Source organism: Panthera tigris, chromosome B1 (assembly GCF_018350195.1).
Source record: "Panthera tigris isolate Pti1 chromosome B1, P.tigris_Pti1_mat1.1, whole genome shotgun sequence".
Classification (NCBI taxonomy): domain Eukaryota; kingdom Metazoa; phylum Chordata; class Mammalia; order Carnivora; family Felidae; genus Panthera; species Panthera tigris.
The window spans coordinates 35,040,888-35,066,298 of NC_056663.1; the positions used below are offsets into that span (position 1 = coordinate 35,040,888).

A 25,411-nucleotide genomic window follows, 5' to 3' on the forward strand; every position below is an offset into this window, starting at 1 on the left:
CCCTTGTTTCCAGTAATGTGACTCTGGCCACACCAAATCATGGCCTTCACTGACTGGGACCCAAGTCACCTGCAGCCTCCAACCCCAACATTCAGCCCTTGCCAAGTCATCATTCTTTTCAACTACCACCACCACCATGAAGGCTTACCCTCCCACCCCAACCCTTCCCCATTCTGCATGGAAGTATTTGGTCCCTCACCTGCATTCCCATAGCCAGCGTGTCACATTATACTGTAGTTGTTTACACATCTGTCTCCCTTGTTAGTTTGTGAACCGTTCAAGGACATCTTTGTATAGACAGTGTAGGATGTAGCCCCAGGTAGCTGAACTAGTTGAAGGAATGAGGACCTTTGGCCTGAACAAAAGGTATTTGTGAGGCTATGGTAACTGCCTTCAAATGTCTGAAAGGCTGCCATGTGTAAGAAGGACAGGACTTGTTCAATGCAGTTCTTGAAGAAAGAACAGGATCAAGCGTGAGTTGTAAGGGCCAAGTTTTGGGCTCCATAAGACATAGCCCTTTCTATCAATCTGAACTGTACTTGAATGAGTCACGTCCCCAGGAAGTGAGGGACACCCATCACTGGGAGCCCCATGGAGACACTGGACAGTTGCTGGCTAGGTTTGCTGTAAAGGAAACTCTGCCCCCAATTCCTTTCAGTATTTCAGAGTTCTGTAATCAGTCACATTTCCAGGTAAACATAGTCTCCCTGGGGACATGAAAGAGAGAGAGAGAGAGAGAGAGAGAGAGAGACTGAGAGAGAGAGCGCTATATCTGTGCGTGCCCCAGTGTCCCCAGGCTAGACTGGAGGTGCCAAGGAGTTCCATCTCTCTGGGTGCAGGCAGCTGGAGATGGGCTATTTGGAGGAAATCCTCTGCCTGTCAAGGTAACTGCTAGTCCAGAGACCACTGGGAACAAACACTGAGGCTATTTGTTCACAGTAACAAAACTTGACCCATGGACCTTGCTTCACAGTCTTGAACACTTTTAATTCACTTTATTTTTAGAATAACCCTGTTGTGTGAGACACATATTATTGCCATTTTGCAGATCAGTACACTGGACCTGGGTAAGAGTAAATAACTTACCCAAACACATCCAGAGAACAACCGGGGCTAGAATCCAGGTCCTGTGTCATTTACTTGAGTAATCTCACAACATCAAGATGCCTTTCTGAAGATCAGCCTCTGACACTCACTTTTAAAACCAGCACAGTAAACTGATGTGTGTTTTAGGTAGGAATGTGTTTGGGTCCAAGGAAGAAAATTCCCTCCCACAGGAACTGAACAGGTTTATTTGTTTCATGCAGCAAATTGAGGGGCCAGGCAGATTCAACAGCTCAAGGACCCAGATTCTTTCCATCTTTCTGTTTCACCATCCTTACCACATAGGCCTTCAACTTCATGCTTGTCCCCTCTTTGTCACAGGATGGCTGCCACACATCCAACATCACATTCACATTCCACGCGGGAGGGAGGGGAATGGGTAGAGACAAAAGAGCCTGTGCCTTTTATTCAGGAAGATATCCCTGCCCAGGGACTTTCTCCTACATCTTCTTGGTCAGAATATGGCCCCCGCTTAGTGAAGGAAACACTGGGAAATCCAGTATTACAGCTTTAGAGCCTCTGCAGTAGAGAAAAGCAAGGAAGAGGGATAGCTGATCCATAGTGACTACACAACACCTTTTCCAAATTGTATCAAAGCATGACATGAGCCCCAGTTCCCAGTCTGAGGTGCCTCTGTCACACAGCTCAGGAAGTGTCTTTGTGAGCAGCTATGGAGAGAAAGGCTGTCCCCCTGGATGCCAGCCTGAAATGTGAGTCTATTCCTGGGGATGAAAGGCTTTAGGCTCAAGGGGCAACACCCGAACTGCATCCTGGCGGGACCATCAGCCCTGGTGAGGAACAGCTGTTACACTCAACCTCCCCCAGGAAGAAGGCTCTTAACTAGATTTCCCATACAGAACTTTGTGGGGGAGGTTCAAACACAACCAACCCACCATGGGCTAAATTTGTATTCCAACCAACATCATAATGAATAGTGGGAGGGGAGGGTGAGTTGTGTTTGTGACTTCAGCTTCTCGATTTGGTGCTTGAGCCCCTTAATCTTCAGGGCCTCAGGCACAAGAGACTCCAGCAGGTCAGGGGAGGCTGTCCTCTTTACATGGAGGGCGCACGCTCTTCTCTGAGAGTGCACTAAGTAAGAGGAAAGAAGCCTGGATTTTAGTGGCAGATTTGATCAGGGACCTGGGAAACCAGACTTTAGGATTTTAGTTCTCACCCTTAAGTCTACATTAGTGTCACCTGGGAAACTTCCAAATTGACACCAATGCCTTGACCCCATTCCAGACCTTTAAGTCAAGGTCCCAGCCTTGGTAGCTTTGAAAAGCTCCCCTAGTGATTCTAATATTTACTGGGGTAAGAGCTACTGCCTTGGAGAAGATGGGTCTTCACTCAAGTTGACCACAAAACTTAATCATATCAGGTCAGCTCAATCTCCCACTCAAGGACAAGCAAGTGCTGTAGGCAGCCAGCCACATCCATAATCCTATCTGAAAATGACAGAAATGCAATCCTGGTTACTCCCCAGTTTGCTGTAGTCTCCAGGTGGGCTTGGTGACTCTCTGAGTCAAGGAGTCAAGGACCCTGTTGTAAAATGTACTTGGGATTTGTTTTAGTCAGCTATGATAAGGCATGCAGATGGAAATGATGATCATGAAGGAAGGTGTTTATACTCACAGATCCCTAGAGACAGGAGTCATGGCACACCACACAGGGCCACATGGGGAAGCATCAGGGTCTGTCAGGAGGCAGAAGGAGTGAGGAGAAAGTGTGGGTGAGAATCTTCACTATAATTTTCATGAAGGAAACAAAATGGGTAAGGGAGGATAGTCAGGGTAGATGGGTTTAGGATTGGCTAGTTTGAATAGTTCCAGTGGGCTCTGGGGCATAGGAGCTGCCCCTAGTTGTCTGGTCCCTGGCCCTGGGGTGAGTAGGGAAAGGGGACAATGGCTCAGCTCGATCAAGGAGGTGGTGAAGGGCATGAGCTCTGGGCTGACAGGCTTGCATTTGAAGAGCATGCTCTAAGGTGAGTGTTTGCTGTCCAGGAAGTGGCACCCCCTCCAGGGTCGCAAAGCTTTAGATGTTAAAGTATCAGAAAAGAAAAAACATGATGAACATAAGCACTGTCTTCTCAGTACTACCAGGACTTGGGACTATCTACCCAAATCTTGTCATTTTCTGTTCAAATACTTTTCATTTCTCCTCTCTGTGAAAGGCAGGCACACATACTCATTGAATGGCAAGGTGGAGGGAGAGGGCCTTGAGACTCAAGGATGCACCCCCAAATCAGCCCCTTTCCCCAGGGAATCTGCACTACAGAGAGTGTGGCTTGCTGGCCTACTCTGGGAATGACCACTCTTAAGCCATGTGACCCATCCCTCACATGATCAGCTGTCACCGTGCCCACTCAGATGAACCCTCCCCCCAGCACCTGCAAGCATTTCATCTCTAAGCCCTGTGTCTGACCATGTCACCTCACACCCCCATTTACAAATCTTATTGGCATACGTGACCTTGCCATCTGCCTCATCACCTTTGCTGGCTGCCTCTGATGCCCTCCAGGCCTTGGCCCTCGACCTTGGGGACTCTGGGTTCCAGACACAGAATAACTCGCTCCCCCTTCCACATTTCTGTGGCTTTTGTGCATGCTGTTTCTTTTGCCCGGCATGGCTTTGCTCCTGGACAGATCTTCCATTCATCGGGACCCTGCTCAGAGGCAACTTCCTCTATGAGGCTATCTTTGGTCACCCCAGGCAGAGTTAGTCACCTTCTCAGGTTGGCTTCCACAGCAGTAGCAGTGTGCCTGCTTAGAGCACAAGGGTACTTACATTATTTGTACATGCGTCCAGTGCCCCATGAGACCGCTGTCTCCTCAGAGGCAGAGGCCATGTCTCTCTCATCTCTTATCCTCAGCCCCTCTCATGTTGCTTAGTACATGGTGAGGGCTCAGTTAATGCTTGCTTGCTGAATGAATGAATGAATGAATGAATGAACAAACAAGTGAACAATTGAACCACCTGGGCCAGGTACAATATTCGTTTCATGTATTCATTCAAAAATATTTATTGAGTGTCTTCTATGTGCCACACATTGTAATCTGGGGGAGATATAATTGAGCAGAGACAGACACCATCCCTGCTTCCAAGGAGCTTATAATCCTGCAGAAGACATAGACATTAATCAAAACGTGTGCCAATGAATGGGTTATTGACTGTAAACTGCAGAGAGTGTCTGAGGGAAAGAAACGTGAGCATGTTTAACAAAGAAACTTAGCATGGAACAGGAGGAGGGGGACCTTTCTCCAGAGAAGTCACCATGAGCTCTGAAGTATGAATAGGAGTTCACTAGATTAAAGAAGGTGGGCTGGGAATGAGGAAGCATTCCAGACACAAGGAGAACATATGCAAAGGCGGTGAGTGGGAGGGAGCATGGCAGACCCTAGAAATAGGAAGGCCCGTGAGAGCAGAGTAGAGTGCAAGGGGCATGTGCACAAAATGACAAGGAGAGGTGGGCAGAGGTCAGATTATTCAAGACCTTGTGAACACATTAAGGTTGTGTGGAAAGCCAGTGAAGGATTTTAAGCACCAGGATCATATGATCTTCCTTGTGTTTTGAAATGATATTCTGGATCCAGGTGGAAAATTGATTAGGGAGTCAAAGCGAATATGAAGAAACCATTTAGGAGGCTATTACAGTAGACAAGAAGAAAGATGATGGCAGCCTGGGCTGACGTGGTGGTGGTAGAGAGGAGGGGGAGTGGGTGGAGTTGAGAGATGTTTGGAAGGAAGAATTGACAAGACTGCTGGTGGATTGGAAGCTGACTCCTGGGCTTCTGGTTTGCAATAGCAGAAGGGTGTGCCTTCACTCATGCAAACAGAAAACTCTGGAAGACCAGCAGTGTTGTTGGGCATGATTAGCATGAGGTGCTTTGAAACAGCCACAGGGAGAGAAGTGGGTCATGGTGCATAGGGTCTGGAGCTCAGAGGAGAACTGGGGGTCGGAGGATAAACATGGCTGTGGTTTGAGACTACTGTGAAGGAGGTAAGAGTGACAGATCTTAGAGAGCTTAGGATCCAGCCATGAGGAAAACGAGCCATGGGGAAGAGAATGGCATTCACAGAAGGCATTTCAGTAAGGAAGAGGTGGCCCACCTTGTGATGTGCAGCTGAGAGGAACGCCAAGTATGATGAGGTTTGGAGAGTGCCCACTGCATTCGGTGACACTAGCAAGGGCTATAGCAGAAGCATCGGGGCAGAGTGGGTTAAAGAATATATGGGAAGTCCCAGGGATGAAAGTACAGCACAGGGAATACAATAGTGCTGTATTAACTCTGTATGGTGACAGATGGTGACCGCACTTACTGTGGTAAGCACGAGTAGCGTATAGAACTGTTGAATCACTTTGTTGTACACATGAAACTAATAGAGTGTTGTATGTCAACCATACTTCAATAATTTTTTTTTTAGAAAGAGTAAGTGGGAAGTAAGGAAGAGGAGATGGTATGTGTTGACAACTCTTCCATGGTGTTTGCCTATGAAGTGGGGGAGGAGGTGAGCACAGGGAGATAGTCAATATACTGGGAGCAGGGACAGTCACCAATGGTCAGGATGCCCTTTGAGGTCAAAGACTAGTCCTGGTGGGCATAGTTGAAGAAGTAAGCTGAACAGAGAGGAGGTTGTGGCCAGAATTTGTGAATTTTGGAGATGGAGCAGCTTCGGATGATGAGTTTCAAAGTGTGACTGTTGATGGTTGAGATAGAGAAAGAGAAGATTGTCTGAGATAGGGAGGCGCGGGAACCAGAGTGGCCACGGCCCTGGACGGATGTTCCACAGGTTTGCTGAAGTCACTGTGATGACAGCAGGATGTAGGGAAGAAAAGATCATGAGCAGGTACCAGTGACTTTGATGAGTGAGGAGGAGCAACCATGAGCTCATAGGTGACAGCAAACAGGACAGAAAGAGAATGTATGGTTGAATGGCCTGAGCCACAAAGAAGGACGTGGCAACAGGGAGCAATGACACCTCCTGGTCTACTGACCCTGGGATTTGTGGGGCATAAGAGAACACACACCAGTACTTGAGAGTGCTGAGGGGAAGGGGCCCTCCAGGTGAGGTTCAGGCAAAGGCAAGGAAGTAGAGCAATTTGTGGAGAGACAGAGGACAGAGGGGAGATGTGTGTTACTCAGTGGCATTTTTGCTGGGCAGAGTGGAAGTGTCTGAAGGTGGAGGAGGAGTGAGGACTGACTCTCAGGCAAAGAAGAAAAGAGTAGTTAGGGCATGATGGTGTGGTAGAGGACCAATGGCTGGGAAAGAGGTCAGGGGGAGAGGCTTTGGCTGTTTTCAGGAGGGACGCAGGGGAGATTGGGGCTCAAAAGTCTCTCTCAGCATGGGCAGTGAGGCAGGGGACAGAAGACTTGGCTCACTAGGCTTGGGGGCGTCAGTGTCAGTGGGTGCTTTCTGCTCACCTGGATTGTGGTGACTATCTGTAAGGCTGACCTTTCCCTGCTGGAAGAATCAGTGTCACCGGTGAGCTACAGTTAGTACAACCCTGAGTACAGATGGTAGCCGAGGGCAGAAGCCAGAGGCTCAAGGATAAGGCATATCTAGCTCTGTCCCCTGTTCAGAGTAGAGTTCAAAGTCAATAGCCTCGTCTTCTCACTTTCCTTCCTTCTTTTCCACTCTCTCTACTGCTCCCATTTCCCCTAACCCCCAGTTGGGATACACCTATTAAAATTCCTTCTGGAATAATAAGAAGAATTACAAAGGCACAAAGCTTTCTACAGACATTTCACCAAAGATATAGGAATGGTCAGTAAGGACATGAAAAGATGCTCAACATCACTGGTCATTGGGGGAAGTGTAAATTAAAAACATGATGAGATGCCACTTTACGCCTGCTAGAATGGCCACAATCTAAAAGACAGACAGTAACAAGTCTTGGTGAAGATGTGAAACCCTCAGACACTGCTGGTCGGGTTGCACAGCGGTGAGACCACTTTGGAAAACAGTTTGGTAGTTTTTAAAAATGTTAAACATAAATCTACCTTATGACCTAGCAATTCTACTGCAGATATTTTCCCAAGAGGATTGAAAACAAATACCTACACAAAGACTTGTAGCAAATGTCCATAGCAGCATGCTTCATAATAGCCAAAAAGTAGAAACAACCCAAATGTCCATCAACTGGAAACATGAGATGCATATCAACATCCATATGATGGAATACTATTTGGCAATAAAAAGGGATAAAGCACTGATACATGTGACAACATATTTGAACCTTAAAAACATTATGCTGAGTGAAAGAAGCCAGGCACAAAAGATTACATATCATATGATTCCATTTATATGAAACGTTCAGAAAAGGCAAAAAGGAGATTCTAGAGACAGAAAGTAGATTAGTGGTTGCCTAGAGCTGGTTGGAGAGAACAGGGAGTAACTGTAAATGGCACAAGGTTTCTTTTTGGGGTGATAAAAATGTTCTAAATTTAAATTGTGCCGATAGTTGCACAGCTCTGTTAATTTACTAGAAATTTTTGAAATGTATGCCTAAAAGGAGTGAAGTTTGTAGTATGGAAATTATACTTCAATAAAGCTGCTTTAAAAAATTTACCTGGACAAGGGCACCCAGGTGGCTCAGTCGGTTGAGCGTCCAACTTTGACTCAGGTCATGATCTCATGGTTCGTGAGCTTGAGCCCCACATCAGGCTCACTGCTGTCAGCATGAAAGCTGCTTCGGATCCTCTGTCCCCGCCTCTCTCTGCCCCTCCCCCGCTCGCATTCCCTCTCTTTCTCTCTCAAAAACAAATAAAACTTAAAAAAAAAATTTTACCTGGACAAGTACAGATCTAACTCTGCTTCTCTATTGGCACCATCGCCTGGAGGCACCGTGATTTTTTTAACGTGACTTCCCACTCCTTGCTCACGTCCTGTGCCATGGAGCCCACGGCCCAGTCCATCAATTGCCCTTGACCTAAGTGCCCCCCACACATGGAATGAGGATTCCTGAGCTCTCCCTGCTGCAAAGGGACAAGGCCATTACCTCTCAGCCAGTGAGAGAGGGACTAGAGGCTGATATCTCCAAGATAGTACTCTATGATTACTATACATTTCACTTTGTTTTACAATTTTAGTTTATTTTTAGCAGGTTGTACAGTTGGCCCTTGAACAATGCAATCTTGAATTGTGCAGGTCTGCTAATCCACAGATGATTTTCAGTAAGTAGAGTACAGGGCTGCACATGTATTTTCTCTCATGATTTTCTTCATCGCATTTTCTTTCTCTAGTTTCACATAAGAATACAGTATGTAATACATGTAACATACAAGATGTATGTTCACCAGCTGTTTACAGTAGTGGCAAGGCTTCTGGTCAACAGTGGGCTATTAAGTTGGGGGCAGTGAGAAGTTATACATGGATTTTCAACTGCTCAGAAGTCACCCCAACCCCGTGTTGTTCAGAGGTCAACTGTATGTTCACGTGGATCAAAACCTGAAATAGTAGAACTGGCATGTATAAGAGACCTCCATCCCGTCTCTATATCTCATCTGCCCCATTACCATCACTACTTGCGTCCTCTGTTAGTTTTTTGGGTTTGGTTTTTTTTTTTTTTTTTTTTTTTTTTTTTTTTTTTTTTTTTGCTTTTAAGTATCCTGAGCTTGGGTGGCTCAGTTGGTTGAGCATCCAACTCTTGATTTCAGCGCAGGTCATGATCCTGGGGTCATGGGATCGAGCCCCACATCAGGCTCTGCACTCAGCCTGTTTGGGATTCTCTTTCTTCCTCTCTTTTCTGCCCCTCTCCCTGCTCGTGCTCTCTCTCTCTAAAATTGAAAATAAATAAATAATAAAATAAAATATCCTTCCAGAGCTTGTTTATGCAAATACAAGCCACTGTAAAGAAATATCTTATTTTCTCTTTCTTCTGTAAAAGCGAGCTCCTAGATACACTGCTCTGCAATCCTGCTTTTTTCACTTAATTTATCTTGGAGGGCTTTTCATATCAGATCTTAGAGAGCTTCATTGTTTTTAACAGCCATAAAGCATTCCATTGTGAGTATGTGCCAGTGTTTATTAACCAATCCCCAACTGATGGACACTTGAGTTATTTCCTACTTTTGCTATTACTATTCAGCTCTGTCTGGAGCTGAAATGAATACTTTATATACAAGTTATTTCATAAATGTGCAGATATCTTTAGAGGGACAAAAATCATAGACATGGGATTGCTGAGCCTAAAGGTAGATTGCCCCCACCTTGCTTCCCCATAGCAATGCAGGAGGCTTCCCCACAGCCTCGCCAGCAGAGCATACTATCAAAGTCTGAGATTTGCAGAATGTTTGACAAGGATATTGATTCCATCTTGCTTTCTTCAAGTAGAACTGCTTTCTGTTTTATTTTTTAATTTTATTCTGTTGTGGGAAGAACATGAGATCTACCCTTTACCAGATTTTGAAGTGTACAATACAGCATTGTTAACTACAGGCACAGTGTTGCTCAGAGCAGATCTCTAGAACTTATTCATCTTGCGAACTCAAACTCTGTACCCGCTGAACAGCTACTCCCCATTTCCCCCTCCCCTGACCCTGGCAACCACCGTTCTACTCTACTTATATGAGTTTGACTATTTTAGATACCTCATATAAATTGAATCACACAGTATTTGTCCTTCTGTGACCGGCTTATTTCACTTAGCATAATGTCCTCATGGTTCATTCCTTTTGTTATAAATGACGGGAACTCCTTTTCTAAGGCTGAGTAATACTCCATTATATGTATAGACTATAATGTCTCTAGCCATTCATCCACCGATGGACATGTAGGGTTTTATTTACATCCTGGCTATTGTGAATAATGCTAGGACCAACATGGGAGTGCAGACATCTCTTTGAGGCCCTGATTTCAATTCTTTTGGATAAATACCAAAGCGGGACTGTTGGCTCATTTAAACAGGATTAGTTTCACATGATATCTAGACACCTCGGAATCCACTGAATGGATGTTAGAATCTGAAGGTGAGTAGACCATCTATTAGTCCCCTCCTTTTCTAGGAATAAGCCAGAGAGGAGAAAGACTTAGCTAAGATCCCAAGCCCGCAGTGCAGCAAGCAGGTCTGCGTGACACCCCCAAAGAAGTACAGAACAGTTTCATCATAGGCAAGAAGACATGTGGCAAGTACAACAATCTCTGGAGACAAATCCATTGTTGAAAGTATTGACTGCACATTCTTCTCTTTAGGCCGCACCTAGAAGATGGACCACCATGGCCAGACGTTAAGGTCATGTGCCAAGAGACTGATTCATCTCTGTCACCCCACCTTACACCAGCCTGTCGGCTCCAAGGACCGGCAGAGAACAAGCGAGGGCCAAGTCAGACTTCCAAGGAGTCTAGCTATGAACCACGCTCTTGAATAGCCTGTTTCCCAGTTTATCTGCTGAACATCACCCCACCTCTTAAATATTTGCTAGGGAGCTTCTGTTGGCAATTGGGGTCTTTGATCAGCACGGGAGTTTTGACCTGCTACATTTCTGACCTGGGCCGGTTCACCCCTCCTTAGGCAACCTGGTGGTCCCTGCTCCCAGGAGGTCATCATATTGATGCCAAACTTAGTGCGGACACCCGGTCGGCATAGCGCACTACAGCCCAGCACTCCTGGGCTCAAGCGATCCTCCTGCCTCAGCCTCCTAAGTAGCCAGGACTACAAGCACGCGCCACCGCTCAGGCACAATTGGGGTCTTTGAAAGGGCTGAAAACCAGCTCCCTGATTGCACTGAGAGAGAAGGTATAAGACCATCACCACAGAAGCCCTCTCTTCCCTGCTAAGTTTTAGAAGAGGTCTGCTATGGGGTCGCTTAACAGGGAGGGGATCTAGGGTAAAACCTCAGGATGTAACCACCTCAGACAGAACTGTGCAGCAGGGACTCACCCACAAAGACCAGTCTCCTGGTTCACCACTTAAAGAAGCAGACACCAACGGGGGCGCCTGGGTGGCTCAGTCGGTTAAGCGTCCGACTTCAGCTCAGGTCACGATCTCGCGGTCCGTGAGTTCGAGCCCCGCGTCGGGCTCTGGGCTGATGGCTCAGAGCCTGGAGCCTGCTTCCGATTCTGTGTCTCCCTCTCTCTCTGCCCCTCCCCCGTTCATGCTCTGTCTCTCTCTGTCTCAAAAATAAATAAAACGTTAAAAAAAAAATTAAAAAAAAAAAAAAAAAGAAGCAGACACCAGTGTGGGAGAGCTTCAGGTGGGGGTCCAGAGGGGCAGTGAGGAGCCGAGGGGGGAGGGAAGGAAAAGTAGCCTGCCATAGAAAAGAATTCCTCTGGGCATTGTTTGACTAGAAGAAAAATAGGGTTTAATGATGAGAAAATCATTTTAGAGGATATCATTCACACTATTCTGCAGCTTATTTCACCTTCTAGTATATTTTAGATATTTTTCCATATTAAAAAATCATTTTTTCTATGTGTAAAAACAATGCATTTTATTGCACAAATTGGAAAATGCAGAAAAATACAAAGAAGAATATAGTTCATAATTATCCCATCACTTAGAGATAGCCAACGTTTTGGTTCTGATTTTTCTGGTCCTCTTTCCATGGAGGGGTATATATAGTTTTCCATGGAGGGGTATGATACAGTTTTTGGTTAACAAAGACAATGAAATCATATTTTACATAAGATTTTGTAACATACCCATTGTTTCCACATACTCTGGGAATAAATATAAAAAGTATATATGTCCATTTTGTAGGCAAAATAGGATTTTAAAATAATTTGCATATCTTTGATTACTAATGAAATTGAATATTCATGTTTATTGATCATTTGTGTTTCTTATTTTATGAATTGCCTACTCCTGTTGCTTATGTATGCCTCTATTGGGTTCTTATTCTCTTTCTTATTGATTTAAAAAGTACTTTACATATTAAGGATATTAATCCTTTATCATAGATCTTGTAAATATTTTCTCTTAGCATTGTCTTTGAATTTTATTTTGCTTCCTTTTTTTGTCATATAAAAGTTTCAAAATTATATCTAGTTAAATATATCAATCTTTTCCTTCATGCCATTTACTGTTAACAGTTTGGTGTGTACTTTTCCAGACATTTTCTATGCATATGCAAATATATCTATAAATATATATATAGTTAGATATATAAAGTTTTCCTGCACATTTTAGATGATATCATTCACACTATTCTGCAGCTTATTTCACTTACTAGTATATTTTAGATATTTTTCCATATTAAAATATAAGGATCTAATTCCAAGAGAGTATTCCATTATATGAATTTAGTAAATTTCATTAAATCAGTTTTTAAAGATTTTTTTTCACTTTCACATTTAAATCTGAAAATTTTTTGGCATATGAGAGAAATAGAGACTGAAGTTTATTCCACATGGTGACCCAGTTGTCCCAGCAGCACTTATAAAATAATCTATGCTTTCTCCACTTGTTTGATAATTTTATCATATATTAAACATCATATCTTTCGTTAAAGCTTGATCACCTATTAAATACACATATATTAAAGACATGGATTTCTGTCTAGATTTTCTACTTTGCTTCCACTGCTTGTTTGTTCCTAATCAACACCACATTGTTTGAATTATTGTAGCTTTATAATATATTTTAATATCTACAAAATCAATACCACTTCCCTGTTTTTCAATATTGCTTTGGCTAATTTTTTTCTTTTTCTGAACTTTAGAATTATTCCATGAAGTTCCCAAAACATCTCTTTAGGATTTTGATTAGAATTGTATTAAATTAGGTAATTAATTGAAGGATATTAACACATTGGCAAATGATTATTCCTTTTCTTTCTTTCTTTTTTTTTTTTTTTGAGATGGTTGGGGAGGGAGTGTGCAGCACACATGCAGGAGGGGGAGGGACAGAAGGAGAGGGAGAGAGAGAATCCCAGGCGGGCTCCACGCCCAGCACAGAGCCCAATGTGGGGCTAGATCGCACGACCATGAGATCATGGTCTGAGCTGAAATCAAGAATCAGAGAATCAAGAGTCAGGTGCCCAACCAATTGAGCCACGCATGCGCCCCCTGCAAATGATTATTTTAATTTAAAACCATAGCATGTCCCCATAGCTATTCAAGTTTTCTTTTTATGCTTATCAGTAGTGTTTTGGTTTCTTTGTCTAAGTCGTGGATTTTTCATCAGGTTTATTGCTAGATATTTTATAGTTTTTATTACAATTGTAAAATGGCATTTTAAAAGTATATTTTCTGACTGTTATTAATAAGTACTGATTTTGTGTGCATGTCATAAAAACTCATTACTGAATATCAGTCTAGTTGTTTCCAACTGATTCTTTTGGATTTCTCATGTAAGCAGTCATGTCACTTGCAAAATAATAATATAATAATAATAATAGTAATTAAAAGACAAAGAGCAGGGGCACCTGGGATGGCTCCGTCGGTTAAGCGTCCGACTTCAGCTCAGGTCATGATCGCACAGTCCATGAGTTTGAGCCCCGCGTCGGGCTTTGTGCTGACAGCTCAGAGCCTGGAGCCTGTTTCAGATTCTGTGTCTCCCTCTCTCTTTGCCCCTCCCCTGCTCATGCTCTGTCTCTCTCTGTCTCAAAAATAAATAAAAACATTAAAAGAATTTTTAATAATAATTTTTTTTTAATTTTTTTTTTTTAACATTTATTTATTTTTGAGACAGAGACAGAGCATGAACGGGGGAGGGTCAGAGAGAGAGGGAGACACAGAATCGGAAACAGGCTCCAGGCTCCGAGCCATCAGCCCAGAGCCTGACGCGGGGCTCGAACTCACAGACCGCGAGATCGTGACCTGGCTGAAGTCGGACGCTTAACCGACTGCGCCACCCAGGCGCCCCAATAATAATTTTAAAAAAGACAGAGGATAGATGTTATTTCTTTTAGAGTATTTACACTTTTTTTCTTTTTATTTTCTTATTGCTTTGGCTCCCTATTCTTGGGAGTATCAGTTGTACAGTTTTTCCTTCTGGAATTCCATTGGAATCACACACACACACACACACACACACACACACACACACACACACAGGCTCTTTGGGATATGATCCTACTTTGCCCCTAATATTTTCATCTGATTATCCTTTCTTCTGAGTTCTTAGAATTTCCTTGGACTCTGTCTTCAAATTCTCTCATTTAATTTTCTATAGCACCTAATATGTGGTTCAGTGATTCTTTAGGATTTTAACACTCAACTGTGTTTTTATCTCTAACCTACTCTTTGGCAAGTTGCCGGATCCCCCAGTTGTTGCAGCACGCACTGCTTGTGGTCCTCTCCCTGGATGGCTGTGTTTTATTGATCCCACCCCACTCCTTCTTCAACAGCCCCACCCCTCGGGGTCCCCAGTTCCACCCTACCCATTCTTCTATTCTCACTGTACCTGTTCTCCCTGACAGGCTCATCTGTCCTCATGCCCACTACTCACATGCTTAGTCGTGAGAGAGCTCCTACCTCAGAGCTCCATGTCAGAGATGTCTCTGCCTGCATGTTTTAACACCAAACTCACTGTCTCCCAAATTTGTTACTCCTAATATTCACGGCACCATGGTCAGCTAGTTGCCCACGATAGAATATCAGGGTCATCCTGAACATCTCCCTCTCCTCTATCTGCCCTATCCAGTCACTTCACACTGTTGATGGGACAACACAAATGCCTCTTTCTGTCTTTATCACTACCACTCACATTTTTAAGCTCTTGCAGTCTCTCTTCAGGGTATCCCAGTTGTCTTTTTTCTCTCTCTCTTTTAGTTTTTTACTCAGTGTTACCATGCGCCTTCCCAAAGCACACATTTAATCATGTCAGTCATCTATTCAGTTTCGGTGGGTCCTATTGCAAAACAAATTCTAAACAACTTAGGACATGTAAGACTGTTTATTATCTTGTCCCAGTAACCTTTCAGCTTTGTCACCTGCCATTCCTTTCCAGATGTCTTATGTCCCAGCACACCAAAATTCTTGCCATTCCGCAAACATCCTCATGCCTTTGCACAGACCCTTCCCTTTGTCTACAGAGTTGTTTTCCTGACCCTTTACCTGCTTATTCTTCAAGATCAAGTTCAAAAGACAACTCGGTGTGCCTGGGTGGCTCAGTCAGTTAAGCATCCGACTCTTGATTTTGGCTCAGGTCATGATCTCACAGTTTGTGAGTTCAAGCCCCACATTAGCCTCCATGCTTGTCGTGCAGAGCCTGCTGGGGATTCTCTCTCTGCCTCTCTGCCTCTCTCCCTGTCTCTATAAATAAATAAATAAATAAATAAATAAATAAATAAATAAATAAAAATTTCTTTAAAAAGACAACTCTGTGAAGGCTGCCTGGACTCCTGAGGTAGAGAGGTTTAGGCTCCCTCCTCTGTACTCCCTTAGTAATTGGTAAATGTTTCTCTACTCAAGCATTCGCATGTTGTTCTACAACTATGTCTGTGTCTGTCTGTTCAGATCAAGAGGAGTCCCAGCTCTTCTCTTTGTACTTTACTCACATCTTACTCTCCCACTCCCTTCTCATCCAGACTACTGAGCAGTCCGAGTCCCTATCAAGTGAAACCCACCTACCACTTATTTCTCAACTGCACTTTACCAGTTCAAAGCACACAGATGTGGAATGCAATATTACCTAGTAACCTTACGACAAACCTATGATATAATCAGTTTCTCACTTTCCAAAATGACTATTTCACACCTTCTTCTTTGTACCCGAACCTCCTATAATCCCTATTCCCCTGATGACCTTGCCTCTAATTCACTGAGAAAATAGAAGTAATCAGAAGACAATTTCCCCATTCCTCACCATCACATTTTCCAGTTCCCTTGCATCTGAACCTGTATCCTCTGTGTCTACCAGAGGCCGGTCCCTCCACTTTTGCTCTCGATCCTGTCTCCACCCACCTTTCCAGAGTCTTGGCTTGTGCAGTGATCCCCTTTTTCCTCTGTCATCTAGATCTCCCTTTCTTCTGGATCATTTCCACTGGCCTGCTGACATGCTTGACTATCATCTGTCTCCTAAAAAAAATAAAAACAATTAAAAAAAATCTCTTGGCTCTTCCTTCCCATCTAGTAATAGCCACTCCATGTCTCAGCTGACCTTCACACTAAAATTATCATCCCGTCTCATCTCCACCTATTCCAATCAAACCTCAGTCCTTTCTACCTCACTGAAACTGGTCTTGCCAAGTTAACACTGTTCCCAAGTTGTCCAATCACATTGTCACATCTGTGTCTTCATCTTGCCATACCTTTCAGCATCATTGAACACAGTTCACCACCTCCTCCTTTGGGAAACACTTTCTGGCTTGGCTTTCATGATCCCTACTCTTCAGGTGTGCCCCCCCACCCCGGATTCAGTCTCCTTTGTCAGATTTTCTTCTTTTCTAAACATTAGCTGTTCTAGAATCTGGTCCAGAGACTTCTTTTCTGCCCCATGTCTAACCTACCCATGAAGAATCTCATTATTTTATGGGTTTAGGACTGTCTATATGTCAGTGACTCCAAAACTTCTTATATGTCTACTCCTCATCTCTCCTCTAGACTCCAGACTCTGACTTATATACTTGATTATCTTTTTCAGAAGTAATTCCAACTTAATATGTCTAAAACAGAAATCTCAATACCCTCCTTCAAACAATCTCATTGCCAAGTCTTTTATGTCACTAAATGGCACCATTCACCCAGTTGCTCAAGCCATAAACTCATGAAACACCCTCAGATTCTCTTTCCCCACCCTCTACTGCCCCACTGTCCCATCCATCCACAGATTTTATCGATTCTCCCTAAAAATACTTCCCCAATCCATCTACTTGTTTCTAGCTCTATTGCTACCATTCTAGTCCAATATACCACCATCCTTCACTAAGACAACAGCCTCCTGACTGGCCTCTTGGCTTCATCTGTTACCTCCCGCTCGCCATTCATTCTTCATCCAGCCACCAAAAAATCTTTGAAAAACATAAATCAGGGGCACCTGGGTGGCTCAGTCAAGTGTCTGACTTCAGCTCAGGTCATGATCTTGGAGAGCTTGTGAGTTTGAGCCCCACATCTGGCTCTGTGCGGACAGCTCAGAGCTTGGAGCATGCTTTGGATTCTGTGTCTCCCTCTCTCACTCTCTCTCTCTCTCTCTCTCTCTCTCTCTCTGCCCCTCCCTGGCTCATGCTCTATCTCTCTCTCTCTCAAAAATAAATAAACATTAAAAAATTTAAAAAAACCCATAAATCAGAGCGTATCACTCTCCTGGTTAAAACCCTCCATTGGTTCTGCATTGCACTTAGAATAAAACCCTCCTCCTCACCCTACCAAGGTCTACCAAGCCTTCTGTGGGCTCTCAACCACCTCTCCAAACCTGCCATGTCCATTCTCTCCATTGCTTGGTCCTAACCACATGATATTTTTTTTAATGTTTATTTATTTTTGAGAGACAGAGACAGAGCACGATTCAGGGAGGGGCAGAGAGAGGGGGGACACAGATTCTGAAGCAGGCTCCAGGCTCTGAGCTGTCAGCGCAGAAGCCAATGTGGGGCTCAAACTCACAGACCGTGAGATCATGACCTGAGCCAAAGTCAGAAGCTCAACCCACTGAGCCACCAAGGTGCCTCCCACATGGTATCCTTTCTGTTCCTCGAATGCTTGCTTTTTCCCATCTGAAGGCCTTTGTAGCAGCTATTTGCCCTTCTTGGAACGCTTGCTCCCTCTCATCCCACTCTATTTTGTTTTAATCATAGTACTGATCACAATTGGGCATTTCCTTGTGGTTTTGGTTTGTTTGTTTTTTGAGTTAAAAAAAAAAATCTGTGTCTCTTACTGAGAATAAAAGCTTCCTGAAAGCATGGCTCACACTGTCTTGTTCTCTGTTGGATGCCTAGCCTGTAGAACAATTTCTGGCACATAGTAGGTGTTCAGAAAATGCTTTTTGAAGGGATGAGTGAATCCTAGTATTCCTTGCAATTGATACAATTCCTGACACAGACTAAGTTCTCCTGTGTTTGCTGAATTAATAGATAAGTTCCTCCAGCTATACTGTGAACCCCTCCCCCACTCGTGCTCTGTCTCTGTCTCTCTAAAAATAAATAAACATTAATTTTTTTTTAAATTTCTGCTTCCATCACAGCACTTAGCATGATGCTAGGGACTTCTGGATGCTTAGTAACTATGCTTGTTTGATTTATTCTTCTTCATAAAGGGAAAGCCAAGCTTTTCAACTATCTACTTAATAGACTTCATTTGTCTGAGAGTAAACACATGACATAAGAGGAATGGCACAAGAATGAGGATGGACTGGGTAGGGGTTGGTCAGCCCCTCTTGGCTGGAATAGAGATAAAAGGAGAGTGTGCACCTTGCAGCTTTCCTATCAGAATTCTAGTCATGGTGCTACATTTCTTTGTGATGAATCTGTTCCAGGGTGCAACCTACATCCTGGTGATGGTGGATCCAGATGCCCCTAGCAGGTCTTCCCCCAAAGCTCAATTTTGGAGACATTGGCTGGTAACAGATATCAAGGTAAGCAGGCCAGAAGGCGCTTTCTGATTCACTTGGGCTTATAGCTGGAAGATTACCGTTCTGGGCAGTTTTCAGCTCTCATTCAGGAGGGCTGGGGACTCAGGTTGCCCCCTACACTCAGCTGTCACAGCCCCTTCCAGGTTTTATAACACTTTTGAAAAAGGTCCAGGATCAGTGGTGCACAGGTAAACCAGGTGGGGAGAGCCCTAACTTGTAGTGTTTGCTGATTTCTGTGGTGTAAATACTTCCACCATGGCCAATTTCAAGTTACTGATGATTTAACAGTTAACTCAGATTTTCTGAAAATTTAACAGTGGCTCCAGCACACCACCACGAGGGGCCTGGATTCGGAGGCACAGGGGTGACTGTGTGGTCCAGGTGGCAGAGCCGGCAGGGAAAGTCCTGCAGGGGGTCCTCCTGATGGGCTGAGGGGCAGTCTCCTTTTCTTTGTACAGAAACAAGTGGCCTCCCCTCATCTGTGTCCCTTGGCCATCACATAATTGTGAAGGAGTCTGGCTCATCCTTTCTGGAGTAGGTCTGAGGAACACAGATCTGGAGGGTTGGTAACGGGCATTATGTAGGGCGGGGGGGAGGCTGTATTCCCAAACAAGTTTTGGAGACCCCAGGCTACACTGTATTAATCACATTCCTCACTGACGGGTTTTTTAGTGCTTTTAATATTCTAATGTACACTATATAATCTGCATTTATTTTCCAGCCTCATTTGCCTAGTGAATCTTTTGTTCATGAGCGCCTGGCTGCACACTTTGGGAAAATCCATGCTAGCTTCAGCCGTTCATGCATCTGTGCCTAGAGAGTTCACAGACGGCCTTTGCATAGTCATCAAGCCGTAAGATAGTGGGAACCCAGGGGCACCTGGGTGGCTCAGTCTGTTAAGCATGCAACTCTTGGTTTCAGCTCAGGTCATGATCTCGCAGTTTGTGAGTTCGAGCCCTGTGTTGGGCTCTGTGCTGACTGCACGGAGTCTGCTTGCAAGTCTCTCTCTCTCTCTCTCTCTCTCTCTCTCTCTCTCTCTCTCTCTCCCCCTCTCTCTCCCTCTCTGCCCCTCCTTCTCTTCCTCTCTCTGTCTCTCTCTCAAAATAAATAAAAATAAACTTAACCAAAAAAAGATAGTGGGAACCCAGAACTAAAAGACTTAAGTCTGGATCTAGGTTTGACAGGTTCCCAAATTCATCATCTCTATTAAGTCACTCGGAGTCCCTCCGGGTATTTCATCTTTGTCTGTAAGATGGGAACCATGTTACCTCCTCTATACGGTTGTCGCAAGAATCCAATGAGAGAGCATACTGAGAGCACTTTGGAAAACAGAGAGCACCACAAATGCAAGGAGTTTGTGTTTTTCCTTCCCCCACTGTGGGTCAGAGGAAGGGGTATCAGTGTGAACTATCCATTGATTCTCCTGAGCAAGGCAAGGGCTCTCACAGCCCCTAGAGTCGGGGGCTGGTGGGAGAAGCTATCCTGTCAACCAACCCCTGCCCAATGACCACGGGCCCTTCACGGGGTGCTTAGGTAGACAGCCCATCCTCAGAGGCAGTCCTGGCTACACACAGGCTTGAAGGAGCCCCCTCCAGGGAGGCCTCCAGCAGGCTTTTTGGACAGTGCCTGAGCCAGGCTCCTGAGGGAAAGCAGGAACATTGCTTCAACACACTTCCCCTGGCCAACCACCCGTCAGCCTGGTAAAGAGCCTTGGAAACACCATAAACGTGCAAAGGGGCAGAGCTGGGGGATTTTCATGCCATCAAGGCTGGGAGAGAAGCTGAAGGCACAAAAGGGAAAACTACTGGATCCGGCCCCAATCTAGAGCATTGCCAGTTTCTATACTTGGGATTCCCAGGCAGTCATAAGGGGGAGAAACTCTCAAGAAAGGAGTACTGCTCCAGACATGACAAGTGTAGTGCAGCTCTTCACACACCGGGCTGTCCATAAGAGGGTTCTACTGGGCAGTTCTGAGGCAGATTTCAGAAACCGTGGTGGATGGGATAATTTCAGCATTGAGGGCACCTTGGGGCCATAAGACTGCCTCTCTTCCAAGCCTGAAGCCCCCCGCCCCACCCACTGCCCTCACCCCAGTATGCACTCAGGACAGTTCTCTCACAGAAGCTTTGCAGGGCAGACATGGGTTCTCAGCAGCCCAGCTGAGAAGCAGAGCAGGTGGCAGGTGGCAGGTGGCAGGTGGCAGCTGTCCGGCAAGACCGCTAAGCCGCAGAGCTTATCAGGGCCACCTGCCCGGGTGTGGCCCCCAGCCTTCCCGCTCAGACCGGAGGAGGCTTGGGTTTCAGGCACATTTTCACCCACTTTCCCTGATCCAAGTGTCCAGCAGGAAGCAGCAGCTCTTGTCAGCTGTATCCACTCAGCCTGCCCACCAGCCCCCAGATTCCTTTAGCTGCATGGCCAGTATGAAAACCAGGCTCACTTAGGTCTCAGGCTGTGGCTCTTGGCCAAAAAAAGGGATGGCTCTAATCAAACCCAGAAGCACTTCCTTTGTGTTGGCGTTAGCTGAGGCTGAGTAGGTCTCAGACATTACAGCGTGTTCAAATCCACTGGTGAATGTTTTAAAATGCAGATTCCCAGGCACCACTTCCATCAGTCTGGAGAGAACGAGGCATACAAGTTTAACAGGTCTCCAGAAGGAATTTAGCCAATCGAAGGAAGACCACAGAGTTCAGTCTGAATGCTTTGGTCATTGTTATCACCCATCTGGGAGCAATTTTCAAGTGACAATCATTTTCAACCCTTCCTTTTGATCCCCATGATCAGGGCATGTGAACTAGGCATTATCCCCATTTTATAGGTGGGAAAGCAAAGCCTGGAGACGTTGGATGATGCAGTCTCTCAGCTAGGTGGGTCTTCATTCCAAGGCCCCCAACTCCAAACTGCACACCCTTCTGGCCATACCACATGGTCTGGTTCACACTACATCTCTCCCATCAGCTCCATGGTGGCAAGAGGCATGCCACCTTGCCCTCTCTGTAAGATGGCAAACGTAATCTCTGTGGTTCTCCTACCATTCCAGGGCTCTCCTTCTGGTTCCCTCTTATGGACAGATGCTTCCAGGGAACCTCCCCAAGGACTGCTATCTTGGGAAATCAAATACACCTGGCTAACATTCAAACCCTTCAGGAATTCTCATCCTTAATATGTTGGGCTAAACGTAAACCCAGTGGGGTGCCTGGGTGGCTCGGTCGGTTGAGCACTCAACTCTTAATTTCAGTTCAGGTCATGATCTCACGGTTCGTGGGATCAAGCCCCATGTCAGGCTCTGCACTGAGCTTGGAGCTTGCTTGGGATTCTCTCTCTCTCTCTCTCTCTCTCTCTCTCTCTCTCTGCCTCTCTCTTTCTCTCTATTCTCTTTCTCTCTGCCCCCTCTCCCCTGCTCATGCTCTCTAAAATAAAAAACTAAAAAGTGAGTCCTATATGTTATCATTACCCTCAGCAGTAAGTGGCCTCAACAATAAGGCACACCATAAAGTCACTACAGACATAAAGTGATGATGGTCCTGTGATTCACAGTGACCACAGAGGTGGAACCCAGGCTGGCCTTGATATTAGGAATACAAACCTAACTGCGTGGTGGGTGGGCCATGGCCATGGGAGCCCCTCAGTAAGGACAATTTGGGGGCCATCTATCCAGGTGGAAACAGAAATAATTTCTCAGGAATACAGGAAACATCTGCAGCTCCCTGCCCTAAAGAGAGGCTGGCAAGTGTCTACTATAGGGTGGGATAAAGCTCTAGACCCCTGGACAACTTGTACAAAAACCAGAGAGAAGTCCACCAGGAGGAAGCAGGCATTCATGTTACCCTTTGTTCACTTAATTCAACAAATATGGGTTGGCCATTGTTTGCAAGCATAAAGGCAAGGACTCTGGAGCCAGACCACTGGGCTCCAATCTGACAGTATAGCTATGTGATCTTGGGGGGCAGGGTACTCAACCTGTCTTTCAATATGCTCACTTTAAAAGTGGGGATACCAATAGCCCCTGCCTCCTCACCCTGTTGTTATGGAGTTCAGATGAGTTGTTTTAAGTAAAGAGCTTAGAACAGTACCCAGAACACATAGCGAGCTGTATGTATCGTTGGTGGCTGTGATGTTACCCTTACTGCTCCTAAGTCAGGCACCAACACTGGCACTGGGGTTAGAGATGCAAACACAGCAGGGGAAGTCTCCGCCTTCTATGGGTTTCTACTCTAGTGAAGCAGAGGAAGGAGGCTGAGGCACAGGGGCTCTCTCAGGGAGGAACTGGCCACAGCCGCGGGTTCCTATCAGCTTGGAGACAGGACTGAACGTCAGACCTCGAACCTGGCCCGACCAGGACAGGCAGGGACTGCTGCAAGCAGCATGCCGTCCTTCTCCGCCCCCTCTTTGAAAAATCTCTCATTGAACAAAAGATTTCCAACAGAGCATTGACACACAACGTTTCTCTCCCTGCCATGTCCTCAGCTTTTCCTTTAAGATGTTCTTGAGTTCTGATTCAATCGAACTAATAGTCTTCATGCTAAAGCCTAATTAAGATATCAATTAATTTGCATCATTCATTTCAGAAGAAAAGCTTATTGGTTCATCTTCTGTTTGTCTCTGAAATTAGTGCTCAGGGCTTTTCATGCAGATATTTTCATTAGACTTTTTATTGTTAATGGGAATATTGAACACAGGAAGATGGTATATTAATACCTTCCACAAAGAATATCATGATTGGTGACAAAGAACACTAAGAACAATTAAGGAGACAAGAGTGCCTTTTTTCTTCCAAAAAAGAAAATCTTCCTAGAAACCGTCAATGATTCTAAAATTCGCCCTGAATCTCTTTTTTGTTTCAAGAAAGAAAGCGAAACGGCAAGTTCATGTTTCCCTTTCATTCAGTGCCCTCAACCTTTGGCAGCTGTAAGCACAACCAATTCTGGATAGAATTAAAAGGACTTCTAAGGGTCCATTATTCTGTCTACTTTTCTGTAAGGTTGAATTTTTCCATAATGAGAGCTTGTTTCCTAAAGGACCTCTAAGTGTGTTAGGTGAATAAGATACATGGGAAACCAAGTAAAGCGGGCAAATATCTTAGCCTCTTGCCTTCCAGTTATGCGGTTAGCACAGGCCAGGACACCTCTGCTTGAATCGTCGACCCCACTACTGAGTGATCTCAGGCAACTTACTTGACCTCTCTGAGACTGCAGCTTCTTGTTTGTATAACTGACATAAATCATTAGGCTTCAGGGTTGAGATAGGAAGAGGAAATTACATATGCAAAGAGGGGAAGCCTCCCTAGAGAGAGGCACTACAGAAAATGGCAAATTTATCCTGCTCCTAACCAACTGAGCAGCAGATCCTGTAGAAATTTGAATATACTCTGTGTGTGTGTGCGTGTGTGTGTGAGTGTATGTGTGTAGTATCAGAATATTATATATATATATATAATATTCTGATATATATATTATATATATATAATTATATATATATATAATATTCTGATACTATATAGATTCCAATTCCAAATAGATATACTCTGAAGCAAGCTAATGATAATACACGGAAGAAGAATAAACAATCTTTATCAGAACCACAAGTTCTGATGAAGAGATCAAACCAAGGAAATGGAATTAATTAGTTACTTTCTTTAGACCTATATTTTCAGTTTTGCAATGATATTTGTGCACTTGTCCATGCGTGCTTTGCCCTGTATTGTGAGGGTCCATTAATTTAAGTAATAAACACCTACAAGGCATGGCTTATGCTCTCTAAAGATCTATGGGCCATAAAGAACATTTGGTGATGGGGACAATACAGGGGGCCCTGGTTATAAAGAACATGGCCACCCTGAAGGGGCAGGGAAAGAGCCTGTACTTCTGGGTCAGATGAACCAGTGGAGCCTCCAGACTCTTCCACGTCCAGATGGAAATTCCTGAGCCTCAGTTTCTTCATCATTAAAATGGGAATGATAATAATATCTCTCTCCCAGTGTTGAAGAAGATCAAAACTCCTGAAACTGAACAGAATAGTAGGACCTTGATAAATGTGATTCTCTCCCCTATGACCCCCAACTTGGAGATCTGACCATAGCAGCCACTTATAATTGAGCAATTTCCCTTAGGCTCTTGGACTCATCCTTGCAAAGTAAGAATTCTAGACAATGACACAGACCTTATGGTAAAAACAGCTCATCTTTTTGCCTTTGAAGACTGCAGGTGGGTTCAGGCCAGCTTGGAGGACTTGACCTGACCAGGATTTGCTTAGATGAAGGTAGCAGTAGTTGGAGTAGTGGGGGTCAGTCCCATTATTCAGTCTCTGGGAACTGCCCTGTGTACCCCACCCCCACCAGACCACAGCCAGGGCAGGGGACTGGGCTACAAGTGACAGTCAGGCCTACAGTGTGCTTCCTGCCCCCATCAAGACTGCACTTTTTCCTCGACACCTTCCATTTTTATTTTTCACACAAGCCAGCACCCTTCGGCTTTTCCTTATCACTCACAGTCCCCATCTTGCTGTCATTGTCCCACCCCAAAGATGCCTTCGTTCCCATTCAAAGTAATTTAAATAAAATGTTGCTACAAAGTGGAATATTCTCTTTTGATGAATGTTTTTAAAGCCCTTTAGGTTTTCATGGTAATTTGCGGTGTAAAATTATTTGGAGATAAGAGCCAAATTAGCTCTCGTATGCTGAGGTCGCTGTGTCCTGTTATCCATGTGAGCAGTGTTTAAATATAATCAGCCCTCAGACTAATGCAGCATAATTGTTCATTTGAAATAGCTTTTTTTACTCCATTCAATGAGTCATTAAAATATTCAAGGGATAATGCAGTGAATTGGAAATGAATTTATCATATTATCCCATACATACTGTAGTGCTTCA

General features: G+C 44.6%; 1 protein-coding gene across 4 annotated transcripts in view; it reads left to right on the forward strand.

Annotated features, from left to right (window-relative positions):
- PEBP4 (phosphatidylethanolamine binding protein 4) overlaps positions 1-25,411 on the forward strand; it is a 215,482-nt gene that overhangs the window by 100,197 nt on the left and 89,874 nt on the right. For all 4 annotated transcript variants that reach the window (XM_042983252.1, XM_042983250.1, XM_042983251.1 and 1 more), the window contains one exon: positions 18,451-18,549. In XM_042983252.1, the coding sequence (XP_042839186.1) occupies positions 18,451-18,549 (99 nt within the window). The remainder of the gene's footprint in view (positions 1-18,450; positions 18,550-25,411) is intronic.